Here is a 24,008-nt window from a genome sequence, read left to right as displayed (position 1 = left end):
AAAATATAACCAATATATTGAACATCCTTGTACATAAATCTTCATATATTTATTTTCTTAGATTACACTCCTAAAAATGGAACCAGTGGATATGAACTTTTTAAAGATTCTTTAAGATGAAAAAAAAAAATCTGAGATTCTTTAAATATTGCAGTCTTGCTGCCAAGAAGGGTTTCTCATTTACACTCCTAAGAGCAGTGTAAGAGAGTGCTCATCTCACTACCTGGCCAGGTAATTTCTTCGAAGTTTTTTCTCTTTCTGCTAATAGAGTGCCTGATTTCTTGCCTGTAACTAGCTTCTTTTAGTTAGAGTAGTGTAATCCATTTATCTGGCCTTATGGTGTTCCTGCTGCAACAAATGCTGTTTTAAAAGCTTAAACTTCATGGAAGTAAAGGTAGCTTTCCTTCTGTTCTGTAGCAATATCGTTCTCACCACCTGTCAGAGCTGTTTTCAGTTGTGTGTAAATTCACTCAGTGTGCCTTGTGATGCCTTTTTGTAGGCATTTGAACATGTTAAATCCTTATAAAAGATTTGTTACTAGTTGATGTCTCCCCACCCCACCAAAAAAAAAGTTTGGAGATAGCCTATTATAGATTCCTTACTGGAATCCGCATTTAGTGTCACTGTAAGACAGTTTCTTGAAACAATAGCATGTACTCTTGTGCAGCTTGATAAAGAAGACTCAGGGATTTCTTGGGCCTATCAAATACTTCCTAGCTTTTTTTCCATCTATAAAAAGCTGACTCAAAAACTGGGTAAATATATTAATTCTTCCTTCTCAGCATAATGTTACTCTCCCTGTTTAGTTGGAAGAGTGACTATTTCCAAGGTTTCTTTAACATTATTAGTAGCATTAATAGAGTAGACATTAAGAAATGAGATACTGTTCTTCCAGAATAGTCTAATCCTTGTAGGTAGTTTTAAGCAGCTGCTAATTCAGTCATTAAGTCTTCATTCTCTTAGAGAAATATTTATCTGCCTGTTGCTAATGCATGGACCATTTCTTGCACTTCATACTTCAGTTGGATGCATATTCCTAAGAAAGCCTGGCTTCAGCCCTGGAGCAGTACAGCCTAAGTGGACACAGTCCACTGCAGTTGACTGGCCAGGAGTGTAGGCAGAGGCCACCTAATGGCAGTGGCACTGTTCTAGTCATGGGGAGTTAAACACTGTGAGCTCAGGGTGAGAGCAAATGGGCAAGTCACCCTGAAGCTGGGAATCAGTAAAAGGAAACTTAGTTCAATTCAAAGGTACATGAAAAAATATTTCAGATAGAAGCAGAGACTAGGGCTGAAAGGTTATTGAGTTGTTGCTGAATTGTTCTCTTTTTTAGATGCAATATATGTGGCCTACCTGTTACTCCTCTTAACTTTTTCTGGTCTTTGTCCGGTTACTTGCTCAGAATGAAATTCAGGGTGATTCCAGATACCCCAGTTCTCCCTGCACCCACCTCACTACTCATGGCCTAGATTTTTTTTTTAACATCTTTATTGGAGTATAATTGCTTTACATTGTTGTGTTAGTTGCTGATGTATAACAAAGTGAATCAGCTATACGTATACAAATATCCCCATATCCCCTGCCTCTTGCGTCGCCCTCCCATCCTCCCTATCCCACCCCTCTAGGTGGTCACAGAGCACCGAGCTGATTTCCCAGTGCTATGCATCTGCTTCCCACTAGCTAGCTGTTTTACATTTGTTAGTGTATATATGTCCATGCCACTCTCTCACTTCGTCCCAGCTTACCCCTCTCCCCGTGTCCTAAAGTCCATTCTCTATGTCTGCATCTTTATTCCTGTCCTGCCCCTAGGTTTTTCAGAACCTTTTTTTTTTTTTTAGATTCCATATATATGTGTTAGCATACGGTATTTGTTTTTCTCTTTCTGACTTACTTCACTCTGTATGACAGACTCTGGGTCCATCCACCTCACTACAAATAACTCAATTTCGTTCTTTTTTTATGGCTGTGTAATACTCCATTGTATATATGTGCCACATCTTCTTTATCCATTCATCTGTTGATGGAACTTAGGTTGCTTCCATGTCCTGGCTATTGTAAATAGAGCTGCAATGAACATTGTGGTACATGACTCATTTTGAATTATGGTTTTCTCAGAGTATACACCCAGTAGTGGGATTGCTGGGTCATATGGTAGTTCTATTTTTAGTTTTTTAAGGAACCTTCATACTGTTCTCCATAGTGGCTGTATCAATTTACATTCCCACCAACAGTGCAAGAGGGTTCCCTTTTCTCCACACGATCTCCAGCATTAATTGTTTGTAGATTTTTTGATGATGGCCATTCTGACCGGTATGAGGTGATACCTCATTGTAGTTTTGATTTGCATTTCTCTAATGATTAGTGATGTTGAGCATTCTTTCATGTGTTTGTTGGCAATCTGTATATCTTCTTTGGAGAAATGTCTATTTGGGTCTTCTGCCCATTTTTGGATTGGGTTGTTTTTTTTTTTTTGATGTTGAGCTGCATGAGCTGCTTGTGTGTTTTGGAGATTAATCCTTTGTCAGTTGCTTCATTTGCAAATATTTTCTCCCGTTCTGAGGGTTGTCTTTTTGTCTTGGTTATGGTTTCCTTTGCTGTGCAAAAGGTTGTAAGTTTCATTAGGTCCCATTTATTTTTGTTTTTATTTCCATTTCTCTAGGAAATGGGTCAAAAAGGATCTTGCTGTGATTTATGTCATAGAGTGTTCCTCCTAAGTTTTCCTCTAAGAGTTTTATAGTGTCTGGCCTTACATTTAGGTCTTTAATCCATTTTGAGTTTATTTTTGTGTGTGGTGTTAGGGAGTGTTCTAATTTCATTCTTTAACATGTAGCTGTCCAGTTTTCTCAGCACCACTTATTGAAGAGGCTGTCTTTTCTCCATTGTATATTCTTGCCTCCTTTATCAAAGATAAGGTGACATATGTGCGTGGGTTTATCTCTGGGCTTTCTATCCTGTTCCCTTGATCTATATTTTTGTGCTAGTACCATACTGTCTTGATTACTGTAGCTTTGTAGTATAGTCTGAAGTCAGGGAGCCTGATTCCTCCAGCTCCGTTTTTCTTTCTCAAGATTGCTTTGGCTATTCGAGGTCTTTTGTGTTTCCATACAAGTTGTGAATTTTTTTTGTTCTAGTTCTGTGAAAAATGTCATGGCCTAGGTTTTATCCAGGGAACCTGAAATGTTACCATTGTTTAGAAGTCAATGTGAAATTCTTATATTGAAAGTATTTTTAAGCTAGACAAAGAAAGAACTTGGGCGTTTTTTTTAGGGGAGGAATCTTTTTTGAAAGCAACTTTAGAATCAGGTTGAAACACAGCTGCTGCTCTGTTCTGTGTTGCTCTCCTGTATGACTAAAGTCCAAATAAGTGTTGAAAAACACTAAAAGAAAGAATGGAAAGGCTCTGGCAAAAAAAAAAAAAGAAGAAGACCAACGCTGTTGGGAAAAGCATTTCAATTGAGCACTTTAAAAGTAATTTTTATTATTTAATTCTGTCTTCATACTTGGCCAGTAGTTAGGTTGAAGAGAGAATCTAACTGAAGATTCTACTCTGTGATCTTCCAGCATCCCGGTGGCCAGTAAGAAGTCTGATATGTGACTAATACAGTCCTTTTTAGTTTAACTTATTTTTTTAATTAAAGGAACATAGAATTTAAATTTTGTTTTTGATGTTTTGAAGTTTTGCCATGTCTAGATACATTCATTCTGTTACTTAGTACTAATTGGGTCCTTTTAATCTTTCCTTAGATCTGGGAACTTTTCTTCCATCACTTCTCTACTCTCTTCCCTTCCCTTTTTACTTTCCTGTTTCTAAAACTGCTATTAGACAAATATTAGGTCCAGTGGATGTTGCTTCCATATTTCTTAACATGTCTTTCATATGTTTGTTTCATCCTGCCTTGTGCTTTTCAGCCCACCTACTGAGTGTTTTTATTTCAACAACCAGATTTTATTTTAACTTTATTTGTATTTTGAAAAAACTTCAAACTTCCAGAAAAGTTGCAAAAATAGTATAAAGAATGCCGTTTACCCTTCATCCAGATTCATAAACTTACATTTTGTCACAATTGCTTTGTCATTCTGTGTGTATTCAAGAATTACAAAGGCTCATCTTGGAATGTCTCTGTACAAACACATACATACACATACTTTTTTCTGAACTAGTTGGAGTAAATTACAGAGCTCAGGCCTCTTTACCCCTGAATACTTCAGGTAGTTAATATTACCAATTATGTACAATTTTCAAAATCAGGAAAGTTAATATACCATAACAATTATCAGCAATACCATAGTCTGAAGACCTTATTCAAGTTTTGCTAGTTGTTCCAATAAAGTCCTTGAGCACATTTTCCTGGTCCAGAGTCTGCCTAGAATCTCGCATTGCATTTAGGTGTCCTGTCTCCTTATTCTCCTTTAATCTGAAACAGTTCTCCAGCTTTGTCTCTTTCGGTACCAACATTTTCTAGAGTAAAGGCCAGTGATTTTGGGGACATGATGTTTGTATCCTCAGGGCATCCCACCAGGAGGCCACAGCGGCAGTGTGTCTCATTACTGATGGTGTCATTGTCGATTGTTTGTTTAAGTTGATACTCACCTAGTTTCCCTACTGTGAAGTTACTGTTTTCCCTTTGTAATTAGTATGTTACCAGAGATACTTTGAGACTGTTTTAGCATCCATTGATAACTTCTACCTGAATCAGTGGTTACAAAGTGGTGATTTTCTGATTCCATTATTACATTTACATTTATTAATTGGCATTCTGCTACAAGGAATAAGTCTTCTGTTCTCGTTTATTTTTTATTATCAGTATGGACTCTTATTCAATAAGTTATAGTCAATTAGGTCATTTTTTGTTTTGAGGCTCAAATTGACCTAGACTTGGCTACTGGGAGTTCATCAAGGTGGCGCCTGAGTCCTTTTGACGCGTGCCCATCATTTTTGAGCACTTCTCACTTTGGGGCACATGAAGGTGTTCCAAGCTCATCTGGTACTTTCCTTGCCCCTGCCATTGGGTCAGCCATTTCTCCAAGGCACTTTGGTTCCTTTTAGGGAGGATGATATTTGGAAACCAGGATCTGGGTGGCAAATAATCAATTTACATTTCCAGTTTCCTGTATTCTTTCTAGAGATTTACATATTCCAAAGTTTTCAGTTTGGAACCTCTTGTCCATGAGACTAGTTTCCCACAGATGTTTAGCAGTTTGGAGTAGTTGCTCATCTGTGTATTCGTCAACCCCTGCTCACCCCAGTTCTGTGTTCCTCAGCTTCCTGTTTTTATCAAGGAGTGATGGGACTAGCTGTTAGAGCAAAAATAAGTAATGCTTTGCTCTCTTCTTACCTACTCGAGAGGATTCAGGCTTTCCTCACTCTGCTTGTGTACCTTTCCCCTTCCCCAGAAAAGAGTTTTGTCATTGTTGGGCTAGGTTTGGGGGAACTTCCTTGATGAAGGAGGATAGAGGAATGGTGCTTAGGCTAGAGCTGGGAGAGGAGTTGGTGATGTTTTCGAGAGAAACATCATGGGAGACCAGAGGTGCTTCAGAGTATGAGAGGAAAGGGGAGTTTTGAGAAGCATTTTTTATAGACCATATATCCTCTTCACGGTGTTTCTGAAATAGGGAGTTATTTTGACATGTACTAGTTTGTGGAGGCACAGCTCTAGATTCACTCCTGGGAGTCTGGATTGTGATAAGGTTACACGTGTCTTCTGGGTGTGGGAGGTTCTTACCTCCAAGTGTCAGTAGCTGCCCTGTAACTGAGAGCTCGGGATTGACGGGCACCGCTCTAGCTCAAAACAGAGGCCACTGCTGCCTGCTGCTTAGCTCAGACAAGGGGCAGCTGGGACTGACTGCCCACTGCCTTGACTGCCTCTCCTCCACGGACCCCTCCGGGTGTGTTAGGGGCTGAGTTTGAGTTTGAGCTCCCCTGAAATCACTCCCATCTCTCAAATGTTTTGAGTTATGATTTCCTATTGCTGTTTCATTTTCTGCTTGTTCCCTTCTACTTCCTGTTTTCCAGGAATTACTAAAATTTCCTGACCTGCTTATGATACTCTTTGTTGTTTTCCAATGATATTTTGGAGTATTTTTGTGTGTATTTTTTTTCCATTGGGTTTGGGAAAGTCTGATACCACTCTGTGCTCAGTCATTGTCTTGTTCTGGACGCCTGGGTAACAGCGCACTCAAACAGATTCTCCACCCAGAGATATTAATGGAGATAAGAAATCTATCAAATGAATGTCAGAATTCTTGTTAATCTGGGGTCCTAGTTATTGAAGTGTTTAAACAGAAAATTTACACTTGATATTAAGGTTTTGTAAAATTTGCAATGAAAGCACCCTATTTAAAAGAACCGTTGTCTCTCTAGTTCTCACCCCGGAAAATTCTGGAGTGACTTATCCATGCTGCTGGCCAGTTTACCAGTTAGCACTTTCATTTATAACCTCCCTATTGAATAGCACTAGCCATATGAGGGTTGCAAGACATGTGCCCCTTATAGAGGAGATCAGTTCACTCTGCTTATTATATGCAGTAAATTCCAAATGAAAGTCTTAAATGCTAAGACTATATTTACCCGCATGTTTCCATTTAGTCATCAGCACAGCCTGACCAGTAATAGCAGGACTGAGCAGAAAGAAGACACAGTGTTGTCTTTCTAGCAGCAAGGGTGACCTGGTACTGGCTTTCCAACCTTTGGTCAGGAGTGGCCCAGATACATCACGCCTTGGGTCAGGATTGGTCTTGTAGCTGAGCCGTACCGGGCAGGAGGCCCCGGCCAGAGGGAAGGGCAGGTAGGCAAGAGCCAAACCTGTGGTCAAGAAAATAAAATACCAGGATACTTAGAGCTGTTAGACTAACCACCTCATACTACAGATGGAGATGTTCAAGAGAGGTCGTGATTTACCCCAAGGTCAACCATCAATGGCAGAGTGGCCCGGCATATTGTTCCTTTTAACACGAATATTTTAGCACCTCAAGCACACCAAGCTTAATGGTAAATAAATTCTAAGGGACAATTCTTTGAATCCATGAGCCCAGGGAAACAATGAGAAGGGCTGGGAACCCTGACAACCAACTCTGTCCTTTTTCGTCACCCAGACCAATCTGATTTTCGTATGGAGAGAGGTATATTCAACAAATACTGAATACCTACTACCAAAATAAAAATGTTTCCTGACAAGTAGATGACTGCTTTCTCAAGGCTGTTTGCGTCAGGACCTGTAAGTTTTTGAAAACCATGTATTGGTATTGTAGGAATAACCACAACTGTAAGCCGTACTGTCTAAGCCAGTATTCTTGTGGATACTGGGGAAGCCTCTGAGTGTTTTATGTAGGATTAACTGGAATTGTGAAGTCACATATGGCCTGGAGTAATGAAAATCACATACTAAATAGTTTGATTTTGTCCCAAATTTCTACCTACTTTACCAAATCCTTTTGCTCGCCATCCTGGTTTGCTCTGCAAACCAGGCAGAGATCTGAAGGACTTCACTTTATTCCAAAGTTGATAATTGTTGAGGGAGATTTTTAGTCTTCCTTCTCTTCCCTCAGCTCCCTTCCTGGTTAGAAATGCTAATAAGAACTAGGGTGGTCATAAGCTATTGGAGGAAGCAAAAAAGGTGAAGGCTATACACATTTTAGTTCGTGTTTGGCATGTCTTGGGCTTTACCCAGCATGAGACAAGGAGAAAAAGAAGTCAAATTAAAGTTACAGATAAATTCAAGGAAGGACTGAAACTAAGGAAAAGATACTAAGTTTGTTTCGCTTGGTTAGCTCAACCAGGTCTTTGTCTCCATTGTTGACTGACAGATACCAAAACAGGTTGGTTTTCTCCTACTGCCCTGCAGTGCGTGCAGACTGGCTTCCAGTATTGGCCAAAATGTCACTTCCATTTAAACATATTCTTTCTAGGAAAGAATGATTTTCTAGCATAAGATGAAGGAGAAGAGGAAGCAGGAGAAAGGTTTAAAGTGTTATATGGAAGTTTCCAACCACAGGAGGAGCAAAACACCAAAGAAGCTATAGAACACAGGGTACGGCCAAGAGTTGGAATCCAAGCCATGCCGCCTCGGAAGGCACGCCAACCCAAGGTTCACATGTCCCCGGACCAAGTCTTGCCCGGAGAGAAGCATTCCAGTCCTTCTCATCGTTAAAAAACAGCCAGACCCAGTGCGTCTAGAGGGAGGTCACAAATACCACGTTGTCTTTGCAGAAGGTTTCCAGGGAAGAGCTAGACCAACTGCATGGTCTCCAGACCAACCCTGGCCTGAGCCCCAGGCCAAGGTGAGCTGGATAAGTCCACAATGTCTGGTCAGAGCTGTGCCTTGTACTCAGGTTTTGAATATCAGGAAGCCCCCGAATGCAGTGCCTGGAGGGCTTCTCTTCATTATTGATCCCTGGGTTAGCTCAAACCATACTCTCTCACCCTTTTGCAGCTCAGCCATGGCAAAGGTCGTTGCTGGGCTCCCACCCCTCTGCTCCTTGGTGGTATAGACAGGGGTCCGACGGTGACCTCCAAACACCAGCTGCCCGGTGCCTGGCCCTGGGCCGAATTCAATGCTCACTGCAAATAGATAGACCCCACGCTCAGAGGCTCGAAAATAGCCATGTTCAGGGAAGTAGCTGCTGCCGATGTTGATGTAAGTAGTGTTGAACTTCACTGTCTGCAGAGCATCTGTCCCTTCTGAAAAGCTGGCGTAGAAGGCCACAGGGGAGCCTGGAATGCAGGAGGAAAGTGTTAGTGGCTCAGCCCCTCACTCCCTCTGGTGGAAAATTATACCTGCCTTCCTCGCCTTCTTAACATTAGAAATAGGTCCCATTTCTAGATACCCCAGATATTCCTAGTAGCAATGTATCTTGGGAGCTAACTGGCCAATTCTCAGTATTTCACTAGTTGAGAGAAAGGAAAATACAAGTCTGTTGTCTCTACTGGTGTACATTTTAACAAAGCACTTTCTTGTTTGATCCTTCTTTCCAACATCCTTGAGAGATAAGTACCCTGATTGAGGAGACTTTGAGTCTTGCATGGTTAACTTGCATCCGAGGCTAGATGGCTTATCAGTGGCAGGCGGGGACTGGAACCCAGGTCTCTGACTCCCAGATTCCTGCCACCTGCTAGGGATCTTGAGATTCCAGGGGAAAGAGAGAAAATATTACCTATCTGCAAAGTAGTAATGCTAACCCTGGTGAGGTAATTAAGGAATGAAGGGTAGCTCCTACTGGATGTTTAGCACAGGACCCTAGGGAGAGAAGGAAAACGCAGGTGGGACCAGGGAAGAAAAGTCTTTTCAAGCTGGTCATTTTAATGTTTTCAAAATGTTGCTCAGAGCCCTGGGATTACAGAGGGGGAAACAGGCCCAGAAAGGGAAAGCTTGCCCCAGACGACACACATGACCAAGCTGGGAGCTGTGGATCTCCTGACCTCTGGTACTCTTCCCACCTGAAGCACTTTGGCCAATCTAAGGAGGATGAAACAGAGAACACAGGCGAGCGGCCCGCCAGGCCCACGCACAGGCCTGGAGCGAGAGAAGACGCTCAGTGTAGAGGAAGGAGCCAGCCGGGCTGCCTGGCCAGGAGATGGGATGGGAAGGCTGAGTCCTGCTGGGCTCCGGCCACGACCTTGGCCTCGGCACTGATGAGGTCATGTTCCTCACGTGCTCCCTTGTTGCTCCCTCAAGCTGTGGGCTCTCTGTGCCCCCCACACACACACCCCTCTCTGTTGAGACCAAGCTCCCCACTTCTCGGGATGAAACCAAGGCCTAAAAGAGGAGCAATTTGCATAGCAGTGAGTGACCTTGGTCCCAGAACTAGAGCCTCCGCTCTTTGGCTCCCGGTCCAACAGCAACCTCGTGAATGACAAAATTTTGCTTTTCTCTAGTTCTGGAAGATTTTCTGAGAATTAGTTCCGAATAGCTGGGATTCCCATCTGTGTGAGAAAGACTGGCTCTGCAGTTACCCCAGCACCCAGGAGGTGGCGCGCTCACCCCGCCGAAGCAAGGCCGGCCTAGCGTGCCCTCTGTGGAGCGCCACGGCCAGCCAGGGGCCCGACGTGCTCCTTGGTGGAAGGGTTGTGCTTCACTGATTTGCCAGCAGGTGGACTGAGAGTGGTCTTCCCTGCAGGGCGCGGAGTCAAGCCCTTTGGCCTTCCCATAAGACAAATAAGGGGGGATTTTTACTTTTAAGGAAAAAAATTTTTTTAAGTAACAAAATATTGCAGTGGTAAACCCAGATACCTAAACTATCAGGCAGTTGAGGCCTTGCACCACTCACAAGGGAGAAAAAGATGTAAGAGTGTAGGTAGATACAGCCTCAGCCCTGAAAATGCTGGAGAAATGGGGAAACATTGACTGGTTTCTACTAAAGGTTAAGCCTTGTGCTAGGTTTTTGGTAAATGTATCTGCTAGTCTTCCTGACAACCCTTTGATGAAGGTAGTGGTTCTCCATTTTACAGAGGAAGAAATTGAGACACGTAAGTGGTGCTAGAGCCTGTGCCATGTCCACCGCTCCCAGGGAGACACTGGCCTGCAGGGCCATAGGGAGGAGTGAGTGGGAGCAGGGCAGGCTTGCGGTGGGATCCTCAGCAAGGCCTCGGACTGCCCACGTGCCAGGCTACACGAGGATATAGACGGCCCAGATGGCGGCCTTGTACTTCAGCCCCAGGTCTGGGTGAGAAGGCGGCCGTAGCTCCAAGGCCAGCCTCTCTGGCAGGGTAGAGTCACTTGAGGCACAGAGTGTAGGGGTCCACTTTTCAGGGCCATACTCAGGGAGGGGCTGGGAAGGCTAGCTGCTCATCCCTTCAGCCTCAGAGGCAGCTTCCCAGGGCCCTGCAGAGGCCAGTCAAGGGCCTTTCACGGGCGAAGAGCCAGCTCCCTAGAGACAGCCAGACTGGGTTCCTCTGTGCCGCTTACTAGATGTGTGAGCAGGACAGTTGCCTGACTAACCCTGTTTCAGGTAAGATGGCAGCAGTGATAACGCGTCATTGAGCTGTTGTGATAATTCAACATGGCAAAGCCCAAGAAAGGCATTGTGGGGGACCTGGCTCAGAGCAGCAGCATGGGTCCACTATGTTAGCAGAACGAGCTCCTTTTGGGGCCCATGGCTTTCCCCTGTATTCACCTCTTGTGGGGTGCTGCCCATGGCAGAGGACACCAGCCCCTATCCACACACTCACTTGTATACAGGGGAAAGCTTAAAGAAACATGGGGAGTGAAGCGGGGTTGGGCGAAGAGTTGAGCTGGAGGGATTTGAGGGTGTCGTTATGGAGGAGAGAGAGGCATCCCCCCTCCCTGCTCTACAGTTAAGAGTGGCGGGCAACCACTGGTGTATATAGGAGCCTCAAGCATCTCCGTGCTGGGCTCTGCCTGCTCACTGACAGTTCAGTCATGTGACTTCTACCTCCTAATACTCCAGGTGGCTTAAGGGGCCCCTCCCTAGTCCTAAATAGAAGGTGGGTTAAGGGCAAAGCCAGTCCTGAGTAGTGGTGACTGATGGCCATCCTGCTCTCTTTCACCCCGGCCCCCTCTGAGGCAGAAGCGCTGTTGGCAGAGAGCACAGTCTTAGACTCCCCCAGCCTCCTTCCCAGGCTGGACAACTCACCTGCATCCCAGAGCACCGGCCCTTTGACATGCGCATCCTCCAAAGACTCCACTTGCTTCTGTTCCCTCCTCCTGGGAGCTTCCAGACCTTTCTGCTGCTTCTTCCCTTTCCTGCTCAGTATGGCCTGCAGCTTCCCCAGGTCCAGGCTGATGTTGGCTACCAAGAGTTCTTTAAAGTTCCCAAAGAGGCTGTGGAAGAGGCGCTGGTGCCGCTGCAAGCCGTGCTCGGTGGTGGAGAGCTCCCCGCGAAGGCCCTCGAGGGAGCTGTTGAAGGAGGAGGCCCAGGAAGCCTCGCAGCACTCGCCCACGCTTTCCATGCGGGAGCTCAGGCGCTGGAGCTCCTGCACTAGCCCAGCCAGATCCGGCCCGCCGGCCGCCGCTGGCGACGCGTCCCGATTGGGCTCCGGGCGCTCGGCCTGCCCGCTGGTCCCCGAGGCCCGTTCCAGGGCTGTCACCCGGGCGGCCAGCGCGTCCCAGCCGAGGGCCTGCTCCTGCAGCCCGCTGGCCGCGTCCAGCAGGGCGGTGCGGATCTGCTCGTAGCGCAGGGGCAGCGGGCTGGGCGCCTCCTCGGACATGTCTTCCATCACTTCCTCCCCGAAGAGGGCGGCCAGCACGGCCTCGTGCCGCAGCGCGTCCTCCAGCAGGGCCGCGAAGGATCCGTGCAGCCGGCGGATCTCGCGTCGCATCTCGCCCTCGGCGGCCCGCAGCGCACTCACCTCGCTGCCCAGCGTGCGCAGCTGACTCCGGAGCCGTGCAGCGTCGGCCCGCGCCCGCTCGGCCGCCGCCTGGTGCGCATCCACCGCCAGCGACAGGGCAGCCACCGTGCTGCTCAGGGCCTGCAGGGAGGAGCCGTCCCGCTGGCGCCGCTCGTCCAGGCTCACCTGGGTCTCTTCCAGGGCACGCGTGGTGTCCCGCTGGCCCTCCCGGATGACATCCAGGTCAAAGTAGAGTTTCTGGCAGTTGCAGTCCTTGACGTACTTGATGAGGTCCGCGTGGCCGCCCTGCAGGTGCTGGAGGGTGAGGTTGAGCTCCAGGAGCTGCCGCTCCATGTCCTCCTTGTTCTCCTCCATGATCAGTGACTTCTCCATCAGGATCACCCGCAGCTCGCGCAGAGCTGTGTGGTTCACCTGAAGCTCCTGCACCTGCCGCTCTACCTTGCTGATCTGTTCGTAGGTGTCATCGGATTCCAAATACAGCTCCTTGATCTCATCCACGTGCTGGGCGAGGGTGGCCTTCATGTCTGCGAGGGTGCCCTGTAACTCCTCTTCCCTGTGGGCAGTGGTCACATGCAGTGCAGAGAGGTTCCTCTGCAGCTGACCCAGCCTGGCCTGCAGGCTCTCTGGTTCCGGCCTCGCTGCTGCCCCTGCTGCCACCAGGACCAGGCTGCCATTGACCCCCGGGGACTCCTGGGCCTTAAGGAGCTTCTTCAGCTTGGTGTCCACATCGGCCTGGACCTCCAAGAGGGACTGGTGCAGGGACAGGTGCTGGGCATGCAGGTGGCCCTCCACATCCTGCCGTAGCTGGCCCACCCTCTGGGTGTTCTCCTGGACCTTGGTCTCAAATTTGGCACCAAGATCCTGGAAGTCAGCTCTGGCCACAGAGCTCTCCTGGACCCTCTTGAGGGCCTGTCGGTTGGCCTCCACATCAAGAGATAAGTTTCTTATGGCCTGGGAGAGGCTGTGCAGGCTTTGGTTGAAGCTTCTCCACATGGGGCTGAGATGTCCTTGCAGGAAGGTGTTGATGTGGGGCAGTAGCACTTGCTCCAAGGATCTGCCGGGAAACTCTACAACAGATGCACGTGTTTACACAAGCCCTTCGGGAGCAGACAGCCTCCCCAGGGGGTGACTGAGGAGGCGGGGGGGGTGGGGGTGGGGGCTCTGAGGTATGGGCCTTCCTGCTCGCCCTCCCACTCATCCCCTAGGATGTGACTGGGCTCTTCCTCAGCCCATGGAACCTGCCACTCACCAAGCTCTGTCTGATTTGCCTCAGTTATTGCCACTGTGAGGTTGCTTGCCAGGGCCTTCCATAGGCCTGGGAGGCTGTCTGCCACCTGGTGAATGTCATTCTGGAGATCTCCCAGCCGGCGTTCCTGCTGCTCCACCATGTCGCTGATGTCTGCATCCCGGTGGCCTGAATACACATGAGACATAAGTGTCTAACTTCCCAGGCCTGGGCAGAACATGAGGTGCAGAGAGGAAATTTGGGGATTGAAACAGGGAGCTGTGTCCTGATGTCCTCTGAGCAGGAGCTTAGAAGCCTTTAACTCCAGAAGGGCAAATGCATGGCAAGTGAGCCCTCACCCTGCCCCCTAAACCCACAGCAGACATGACTAATCCACCGTGGCACACTTTCCTCCTCAGTCACAGGGGCACGGCTTCTCGACATCATTCTAGTCAGCCCTTGTCAATAGATAGGAGTTCACCGCATGATGAAACTTATTCCCCATCCCAACTATGGCCCGGCCTTGAAAGCCTCACCAGTGGTGTCACTTGGTGGTTCTGCTGTGCTGATCATCACCAGGGACAGCATGACTTCCTGGCCCTGGTTAGGGGGACTGTGGGGAGGCTTCTCCCAGGACTTGGGAGCTTATGCAGTTCAGGGGGCAAGGAGGGTGCCGGATGAAGCTGTCCTTCCCAGAAAATGGGGTCAAGGGAAAGGGTGCGTGTGCTTGGCCAGCAGGCAAGTCACTGAGGGCCCTGGAACCTGGCTGCCTTGGTGTGGGGGCAGGGTGACACAGGGCCACAGAGGGACCCCTGCTGATTCTGGGGACATAGCTTCTCTGAAATGGCACTACCCTATCAGAGGAGAAGAGCCCTGGGCACATGGGTTCTTTCTTCCCGCCTGTCCGTCCTGTTCCTTCCAGGAAAGCAGCATACCAGGTTCAAAGTCAACTGGCCCATCCCAAGGCTCCTGGAGGCTATCACCTGGATCTTCAGGCTCAGGAATCGCCCTGGGATCTGCAGAGAAGCATCAGATGTTGACACCAGAGGTCAGAGGGGCTGCATGACCTCTGGGGTCAGAGGTCAAGGGGGAAGGGGGATCACAGGGAACCCTACCGTGGTGCTGGCAGTCGGGTCCCACAAAGCCCGGGCAGCACCTCCATGCCACGGAGGCCAGCACCTTCTGCTTGACCTGGTACACCGGCTTGTGGGCCACGCGGTACCTGCGGGAAGACGGCTGGCTCAGCGACTCTAGGGGGAGCCGGCACAGGGCCTGGACGAATAGCCCACCCTGCTGCACCCCGACTCACATGACTTTCACTTTCTGGCAGTCTGGAGCCCCGTGTGGACATGGCTGCTGTGAGTGGACGAGGAATTTCTCTGTTTTGCAAGCAGCTACGAAGGTGACCAGCCTGGACTTCTGGTAGGGACACCAGTTACTGGAAAAAAGCCAGAAGAGAGGGCTGCTGAGCCACACCCAGGCCCCCCACTGCTAGAGGTCAGCAGGGAGCCAGTGCCGAGCGCCCCGCCCCCTCCACCGCCCCTGCCTCTCTGCCCTACCCAGTCTGGGGGATTCTGGAATCCATTAGCCTGAGAAGGGAGCGCTCTGCATTATCCATTCCTCTGCTCCAGAGCAAAAGCCCCACAGACCCCGCCTGCAAGGGCACCTGCTCCGTGGCCTTCCAGGAAGCGCCCCTCACTTCCGGGTCAGCACAGAGAGGCTCAGGAGCCCCGCCCCCCGCAATCACAGAGTTACCACCAGAGTCAGGAAGGGATCTCTGTTTCTCCTGGTGCCAGGGAGGCAGCGTGGTGCTGCTGGGGCTGGAGAGTCCTGGGTTCGAATCCTTCACATTTTCTGGTTGTGTGACCTCGAGTGAGGCACTTAGGGAGTTTTCGTTTCCCATCTACACGATGGAGATCATAATACTCTCCTCCAAGTGGACAAAGGAGTATCAAGTGCCTGGCTCTTCCCAAGTGCCCAGTGAACACTGCTGTCCTGCCCGCTCTGGCGGCCCTGGCAGCCTGCCCCATTCCCATTACCACCCACATCCTTCCTCACCGGAGACCCGGCTGCGGGGAGGGCGCCTGCTCTGGTCGTGCCCCATCATGGCCATTGTGGAAATGGACTCTCAAACAGTTGTAGGGGAAGGCAGCCAGGCCGAGCAGTTCCTTCTGTGGAAAAGGCCACCCACACTGAGGTTGTAACGAGTGGTGTGGGGTCACACTCGGCATCCTGAACACCCGGGAGGTCACCCTGCCTCCTGTGCCCTCCACCAGCGTGTGCTGCCGTACATCCAGGGTGGAGGGCTGCTCACTGCTGGCAGAGCCCCAGCTCACAGATCTGGGGGCAGAGCTGATGCCCTCAGCAAGAGGTCAGAAGGCCCTTCTCCACGCCGTCAGCTCTCGGAGCAGAGCTCTCCAGCGTTGCAAGTGGTAATGACCTCCATGGCTCTGTTCGATGTAGCACCTGGTGAGAGCGGGTGCTGGGCTCCGGCTCAGTGCCAATGTGGAGGCTCAGACCTTCTCTTCAGGGTCCCAAGGGAGAGTGGGTGGTCTCAGGTGGTGTGATAGGTGCTAGGACCTGGGGAGACTTTGGGGAGGAGGGGATGATTAGGCTGCATCTTACGTGGAGGGAATGAGGTGAAGCACTGGGAGCTGTGACAGAGGTATGTGGCCCCACTGAGTTGCGGAGGCTGGGAGCGCGGAGAGGGCTGCCAAGGAGAGGCGATGGGGGTAAGGAGAAGCCAGACCGTGCAGGGCTTGAGGGCCCCCTGAGGACAGGGCTCCATCCTGAAGGCATGCGGAGCCGTGGAGGAGCTTAAGCAGGGAGGTGACATGGAAGAGCCACCCTGGTTCCTGGGTACAGAAAGGATGGGAGGGGGCAAGATGTAGGTGGTGGTGTCAGGGGTCTAGGTGGGAGATAATGGCAGCGTGGACTGACTGGACCATGGTGGTGGATTTCAGGAGAAAGGACCACATTTGTGAGATGTTGGGAGGCGATGTTCAGGGCCCTTGGTGATTGAGTGGCTCTCAGGCTGCGATTTAATTCTCTGGAGCTGATCTCTGCCCCGGGCCCACCAGGTACCATCACACAGGGATACTGCTGGGGACGGCAGTGGGGTGAGTTGAGGGGGATTGAGTGACTCTATCTATTTTGAGTGCTGAGACCACGCAGCCTGCCTTCCCACTTGGCTCCCAGAAGCCTGGCAGCTGGCCTTTACCCTCTTGGCTGCAGACTGAAAAAGCTTCTCAGAAAATTGACCCCACTTGAGGGGAAAAACTTAAAGACGCTGACACCAGGGGTTCCCCCCAGTGAACTAGCCCAGCAGAGCATCCTATAACAAAACAGATCACCCATCCACCCAGCTTCCAATCAGCTTCCCAGCCTCTCTACTCTTAAGCGGCCAGACATCCAATGATGACCCCTGAGGAAAATCTCTTACAAAAGTGGGAGGTCAAAACGAGCAAATGTAAGAAAATCAACTTGAAGAAAACCAAGACTGTGCAGGGAGAAAAGAACTTCCCCCCAGATTTGCATTAATATTCCCAGACTGATAAGAGAACTTACTGCGTTCCAGAAACAAGAAAAAGAAGCCCCTTTAAAAATGGGGGCAGAACACTGAGAGAACAAAAAAGAACCCTCGGAAATTAAAACTATAATGGTAGAAATGCAAGAGAAATTTAATAGAAATGTTAAAGGGTAAAGTTAAAGAAATTTCCCTAAAAGAAGAGCAAACAGAGATGGAAAATAGGACAGAAAAGATCAGAAAAATAGAGGACCAGTGTTGGGAATCCAACATCCAAACAATAGGAGTTCCAGAAAGAGAGAACAGAGGGAGGGAATCACTGATGAAAACAACCAAATGAATAGTCCAGAAGAGAAGGACGTGGAATTTCAGATTCAAAGGGCCCACTAGTTACCCACAATACAATGAAAATAAACGCACAGCAAAGCACATCGTTGTGAAATTTTGGAACTCTGGGAATGAGAATGATTCTACACTTTCCAGAGAAAAAAATCAAGCCCCTCCCCAGCACGTGCACACACACACACACACACACACACACACACACACTCTCACACACACACACACACACACACACATATCAGTAAATAGAATAGCCTTGAACCTCTCAACAGCAGTACCAGACACTAAAACATAGTGGAGAATCACCTTCAAAATACTGAAGGAAAATTATTTCCAATTTAGAATCCTATACCCAGCCTAATTATCAATTTAAGGAGCACAAAATTAAGACATTTTCAACAAGCCAGATTGATTTCAAAGCATTTCCCTCCCCAGGACCCTCATCAGGGAGCAACTAGAGCAGTGGTTTGCAATCTTGCCATCAGACCTTCACATCAGAAGCGTCCTGTGGCACTTTAAAAATGTGAGCCTACAGGCCCCACCCCAGGCCAGTTAAAGGAGATTCTCTGGGATTAAGGCCTGGTCTTCTGCATTTTAACGCTCTCTGGGTCATTCTAAGGCATAGCCCAGGATTGAGGACCACTGTGCCAGAAATGTTCCACCAAAACAAGAGAGAACACCAAGAAACAGGAAATCATGGCATCAGGAAACAAGAGTTCCAGCACAGAAAGGAGGTAAAGGGAGACCCCAGGACAATGACAGGCAGGGGGTGAGTGAGCAATGGTCCAGCCTAGAGCATGGCTGGAGGATCAGAGAGGCGTCTCCAAGAAGACACAGGTGGTCAAACGCCTGACAGGAATGAAGGTGGAGAGCAGATGTGGACAACTGGCTGAGAGTTTGGAATTGAACGGTGACAAAGACACTAAGCAAAAGGAAAAAAAAAAGAAAAAAAACTAAGCGAAAGGAAAAAAACTAAAACAAAGACAATTGTTTATTTCAGGGAAAACCAGAAGTGTGCAGGGAGGAAAAAGGACGCATAGGCTTTCCAGGACATACAGACTGTTACATCTACTCAATTTGGCCATTGTAGCAGGAAAGCCGACACTGACAGGATGTAAATAATGGGCATGGCTGCATTCTAATAAAATTTTATTTATAAAACAGGTGGGGAGCCAGATTTGACCCACCATGCCAGAGTTTTCCAAGCCCTGCTTATGTGTGTGTATAACTAATAAAAACGAAACTTAAAAATAAAATAATTTCTATCTGGAAGAGAAAATGCAGATGAACAGGTAAGAACATTTTGGAAGACAACGAATGAGGAGTTCTTCATCTAACTGTTATGACTGACTCTAATGCCAAGGAATGAAAACAGTGGGACGTGAATTCCCCGGTGGTCCAGCGGTTAAGACCCTGCGCTTTTGATGCCGAGGGTGCGGGTTCAATCCCTGGTCTGGGAACTAAGATCCCACAAGCTGTGCGGGTGTGGCCCAAAAAATAAAATCAATCCAGAAAACAGTGGGACGTTGGCACAAGATTTGTCAAGCCAGTCAGTGGGAACAGAGACCCGGAAGAGACCCGTACATCCCCGAGGGACTAGTAAATGGTAAAAGGGACATGTGAAAATCAGGATGGAAGCAAAGGATGTGCACTCAACACAGAAATAGGGGACTGTGAAAGTGCTGGGCCCAGAGGTTAGGGCCGGGGGGCAAGGTGGCCACCTGCACAGACTGTTTCAAGGATCAGCGACTGCAGCCCGCACCTTGCCCTGGGCCCCATGGAAATTCCTGGAACATGGTCAGACCTAGAGAGAAGTTATTTCTGTAAACCAGTTGTTCTCAACGGGGCGTGTGTTGGGAGGAGAGGGGATTCGCCCCAGGTGTATTTGGCAATGTCAATAGTGCAAGGCTGAGAAACACCCGCTGTAAACTAAGTTCTGCTTGTCGCGTGCCCTCTGAATGGCTGCAGAGGGTCCAGGAGGCCTGTACCCTGGGAGCACCGGGTCTGGGCTAGCCTGCAGGGAGTGACCGGGACTTTCCACCTCGGGTTCCTAGAACTGGAAGCAGTGCCGCCCACCCTTCCTGCCCAGGAACTTTCTCTCCTGACCTGCCCAAACCTCAGGCTCCAGCAGCCGCCGTTCTCCCTGCCCACGCTCCCCTCCCTTGGCACAGTACAGGCTGCTGGCCCAGAAGCCTGGGAACATTCCTGACCTTTGCTTTGGTTTCCTCCGGCTCTTGGAGGTTTCTCGCTGGTACACTGAGCCCCCGGCCCAGCTCGCTGAAGCACCCCATTGTTCTCACTGCCTCCTGGCCTCGGGCCCTGGCCCTCTTGGCACTCTCATCTCCCAGTGGTCTACTGAGAGGCAGGTGCCAGCCTAGAAATGAGCGTGAGGGTCTCCAGCCTGCTTTGGGCCTGTCCTGGGCCTCTGACATGGCCTCTGATGCCCTCCTGCCCCAGGCAGGAAAGAGTCTGCTGCCCCCCTTGGAGCTTCTAATAGGAACTGGGAGGCCTGGGCTCTCCTCCCTTCCCTGTCCCTGGACTCAGGGTGACCTTGAGCAAGGCCCTTCTTCCAGTCCTGAAAGTGTGGAGAAGACTCCCACTCCCAGCCCCTCCGTGAGGAGAAGCTATAAGGAAGGCAGAGAAAGCCTCTGGCAGGGAATGGACTGTTAGCCTGAGCCTCCTGAATTATAAATGTGCTGCCGCTATGGCCCATTGGGACACTTAAGTGCCTCTTAACCAGCCAGTAAAACGTACCTCCGACTGCCCTTTAAGTCTTTCTGTGGAAGGAAGTTGTGTTCTTAGCATGCTGGCTCTCTGAGGTCCTGGATGCGGCTGTGATTGTGATGACTCCATGGGAGAAGTTTGCCGGGCTTGGTCTCTGAGCCACAGAGGAGCCCAAGGCCCACTTGGTGTCCATCCCTGAGCATAGCTCACGCCAGTGGGGCTCTTCCCTGTTAGTGCTCAGGGCCCTGTGCCTTGGAGAACAGATACAGGTGCAGGAGGTACAGCTTGGCCCAGAGACCAGCGGTCTGGGCTCCACTCTGCTCCTGTGTGACCTCCAGAGATATGCGTGACTCCTCTGGGCCACAAGCTCCCAGCTGCAAAAGTTGCAAACGCTCCTTGTGGAGACACTGATGCTGGTGACCGGGGCCAGCTGGGCTGCTGGGAGGAGCGGCTCCTACACTCCCACCCCTCTTAGGGGAGACAGAACTGAGGACACCTGGGATTTGCAGCCCAGCCGATGTGGGCCTGACCCATCACTTAGGAGCTGTGTGGCCCCTGGTGGCGACCCCACCCCTCTGAGCCTCACAACATGTAAAGTGGAGAGAACAGGGGCGACCTTGCAGTACTGTCACAACAATGTGGAGATGGAGCACCTTGCCTGGGTCTTAGCTCAGTCCCCTCAGCAGGCTCAGTCCTGCCTGGGAAGCGCTCATGTGTCTGAGGAACCCACATCCTAACCTCCTGCTCTCCCCACCCCCACGAAAACCTGGGATCAAAGAAAGAGCCTCTTCCCCACAAAGTCCGAATACCCACGTTGCTGGCTCACTGGGCCCAGCCCCACGGGCTCCTGGGTGACCTAGGGAGCACCAGCCATGTCCCTCCCGCATCCTGAGACCTGGCATCCAGCACCACATTGTTTTGTTCGAGCTTCTCCTTTCAAAGGGTCTTTTTTTTTTCTTTTAAATTTATTTATCTTTATTTATTTGGTTGCGCCGGGTCTTAGGTGGGGCTCGCAGGCTCCTTAGTTGCGGTACACGAACTCTTAGGTGCAGCATGCATGTGGGATCTAGTTCCCTGACCAGGGATCGAACCCAGGTGCCCTACGTTGGGAGCGCAGAGTCTTAGACACTGTGCCACCAGGGAAGTCCACAAGGCATCTTATCTGGGTCTGTGTCCAGGGCCTACCCTGGCCCCCAGGCCCTGGATACAGGTATGAGGGGCAAATGCAGGGCAGGGCCCTGGCTCTGGCAGCCAGGGGGCAGGCCCGCCAGGCTCGTGGCGGGTGGCGTGGGTGGTGTGGTGCCCCTGCTTGGCTGTGGAGAGCCTGTCCGCCTCCCCTTCCCCATAGCAGGAGCAGGGCTGGGGCTGCGTTTCCGCCTCTCCCCTCACGGGAACACGGGAAGCAATCAGCCTGAGGAAGCCGCGCGGCACTTCCTTCCTTTCTCACCAGACCCTCCGGAGGCCTCGACAACCTGGGCTTGACCTGTGGGGGCTGCAGCTTTTGGGTTGTAGGCAGGAGACCAGCAGGCCCGATGGGACCCCCTGGAGGTTCCTGGGACCAGGGCTTGGGACTCCTGCCTGGGTGTTCCCGGGCCAGGGTACCCTTGCACACACACCTGCACACACTGAGACCACCAGGCCATGGCTGAGTGACCCCCTCAGGTCTTGAGCAGTCCGGAGACCCACCCTCCCTGGGGCTAATGGAACGCAGTCTCTCCCCACAGCCCCGGGGTGGGAGTGGGGGAGAAAGAGAAGCATCTCCTACCTCCTGCCCAGCCGCTTGGGCCCCTCATACTCCCTTTCATCAGAGGGAGGCCGGCCACCCAGAGACAGGGGCTTGGAGTTGGGGGCTTTGGGGAGGGAAGGCTGGATCCTTGGTCCTGAAATCAGAGCTGGGTGACTGGGTTCCCCCACCAAGAGCCATGTGCACCTCCCAGCTCTGAGCAGAACTGGGAATGGTGCAGGAAAGGGGGTCTCTCCAGGCCAACTTCTCCCCTCTCCTCCCACATGGCCCGCCCCTCCATCACCTAGCGGCAGTGCACACTCGCTTGCTCTCACCCTCCTGCCTCTCCCTGGTCAGATCTGCTTTCGGGCAAGTGTCTAACAAACACATTCACCTTGAAGTGTCAGAGCTGTATGAGAACTGTCCCAGGAAGGTTTGGGCCAGGCCCACGTGACGGTGAATCTCGGCCAGCCAGACGGGAGACTCGTAAATTGGCCCCTCTCACCCTCCAAATCCTTATAGATGCCCTCAACCAAGTCTGGTTTGGGCGGAGAGGGGGAGGGGGGAATAGGCACCCCTGGGACTGGGACCAGAGTATGATCTCTAGAGTCAGACTCAGATCCTGGTTCTAGCTCTCCTCAGCTGTGTGACCTTAGCCAGCTGCTTAGCCTCTCTGAGCCCCAGGCTCCTCTGTAACCGGGGCTGTAAGGAGGATTGAGGTAACACGTGGCAAGATGCCCAGCCCAGGGATGGGTCCGATAAATGGCACCTGCTGCTCTGCCTGAGGGGTACCCTGAGGAGGGACCCGCATTCCCAGCACCTTATCAGCAGGAGGATCCCTGGCCCTGGACACACAGAAAGGCTGGAAAAGGGTGTCCTGGTCTAGCCATAACACCATTCCGCCCATTTCCAGAGGGCTGCCGAAGCAGAGCTCGCTGGGTGCCACAGCCTCCTTTTCGTTCCTGAAATAGAGCAGGGCACCCTGTCTGCTCGCTGCTCGACTGTTAGGGCCAGGATGAGGGCCCATGCCGGTCCCCCTGGGCGCTCAGATCCAAGTCCAGTCCCCGGGAGCATCTGTCTTCTGTGGCTTAGGCCGCGCCAGCCTCAACTGGGCTCAGCTTTCAGAACTGACTTACTTCGAAGAATAGGAGCCACTCCCAGGTCAGCTAGAAACTTCCAGAACCCCAGCCCCTCAGCACCCCGGTGGTCAATGGCATAGAGTGCTCCCGCCCTGTCCAACCTCCAGGCCCCTTCCCTGCCATGGGTAGGCGGGGAACTTCCTGTGGTCCTTAGGCTGGGCCCTGGGGTACCCAGTCCGGGCCGGCTGGGGGTGGCCTCCTAAAGGGGAGCCTGCCACCTAGCACCTCATTCAGCCTCACAGCTGGTCCAGCAGGTAGGTAGTATGAGCCCATTTCACGTATGGGTAACTGAAGTCCAGAGAGTCCCTGCTTTGGCTGAGCTGGGACTCAGATCCTGTACCACTTCCTCCCCCAGGTCCAGGCCCTCCTTACCGTCTGACGGGGTCCCTGTCCTCAGCCTCTGCCCTCCAGACCCCAGGTGGCCTGGGGCTGTGTGGATCGGAGAACCTGGTACTGGGGACCTGGGCCCAGGCCCCCAGCAGCCCCCAGCCCAGGGGCCCCCCGACGCTGAGCAGCAGTGTCAGGATCATCTTGGCTTGGGGCGGACTCAGCCTCTGTGGGTGACTCCAGAAACTACCAGCGCTGGTGACGTTGTCTTCAAGTTAAGTCTCAGAAGGAAAAAAAAAGCACGGGGACAACAAAGAGAGGAAGTAGCCTGGGCCGGCCCACCCGGTGAGTCTCGTCCGGCCCCCCTCACCCTCGGCCTGGTCCCCACAGGGGCAGCCAACAACGCAGGCCAGTTCCCGTGTGCCCTGGGAGGACGCGGGTCTGGGACACTGGGGGTGCGGGAGACACGGGGGGAGGTAGCTCCACCAAGCGTGTCCCCATGGGAATCAGGAGAACCGCACCAGCACAGAGGCGGGGCAGCAGGAAGCGGTCGGATCAGCCTCAGGGAACCTGCTGCCCATCCACGCTGGTGGCCAGGAAGTGGGGGGCACTCGTGCCTACTCAGCACCTCTCACCACTGGGCAGTGGGAGCCAGCAGACGGGTGGAGGCTCAGAAGGACAAAGGAGCTGTCCTAGGG

General features: G+C 51.0%; 2 protein-coding genes across 4 annotated transcripts in view; one reads left to right on the top strand and one right to left on the bottom strand.

Annotated features, from left to right (window-relative positions):
• The window catches only part of BMPR1A (bone morphogenetic protein receptor type 1A), a 149,990-nt gene extending 142,823 nt beyond the window's left edge, over positions 1–7,167 (top strand). For 2 of the 3 annotated variants that reach the window (XR_009522449.1, XR_009522451.1), the window contains exon 14: positions 62–472. The gene's annotated coding sequence lies outside the window, so the exon portion shown is untranslated. Of the gene's footprint in view, positions 1–61; positions 473–7,092 lie in introns of those variants that run through there. The other variant, XR_009522450.1, reaches the window with a different exon arrangement.
• A 171-nt stretch (positions 7,168–7,338) lies between these two features.
• MMRN2 (multimerin 2) lies at positions 7,339–23,536 on the bottom strand. The gene is made up of 7 exons (XM_060034667.1): positions 23,356–23,536; positions 14,839–14,967; positions 14,645–14,751; positions 14,465–14,545; positions 13,554–13,718; positions 11,590–13,371; positions 7,339–8,710 (listed from the first exon to the last, which is right to left on the bottom strand). The coding sequence occupies exons 1-7, from the start codon at positions 23,511–23,513 to the stop codon at positions 8,325–8,327; spliced, it is 2,808 nt and encodes a 935-aa protein (XP_059890650.1). The 5' UTR covers positions 23,514–23,536; the 3' UTR covers positions 7,339–8,324.
• Between the last annotated feature and the right edge of the window lie 472 nt (positions 23,537–24,008).

Source organism: Delphinus delphis, chromosome 16 (assembly GCF_949987515.2).
Source record: "Delphinus delphis chromosome 16, mDelDel1.2, whole genome shotgun sequence".
NCBI lineage: Eukaryota > Metazoa > Chordata > Mammalia > Artiodactyla > Delphinidae > Delphinus > Delphinus delphis.
This window is presented reverse-complemented; position numbering and strand designations above follow the sequence as displayed.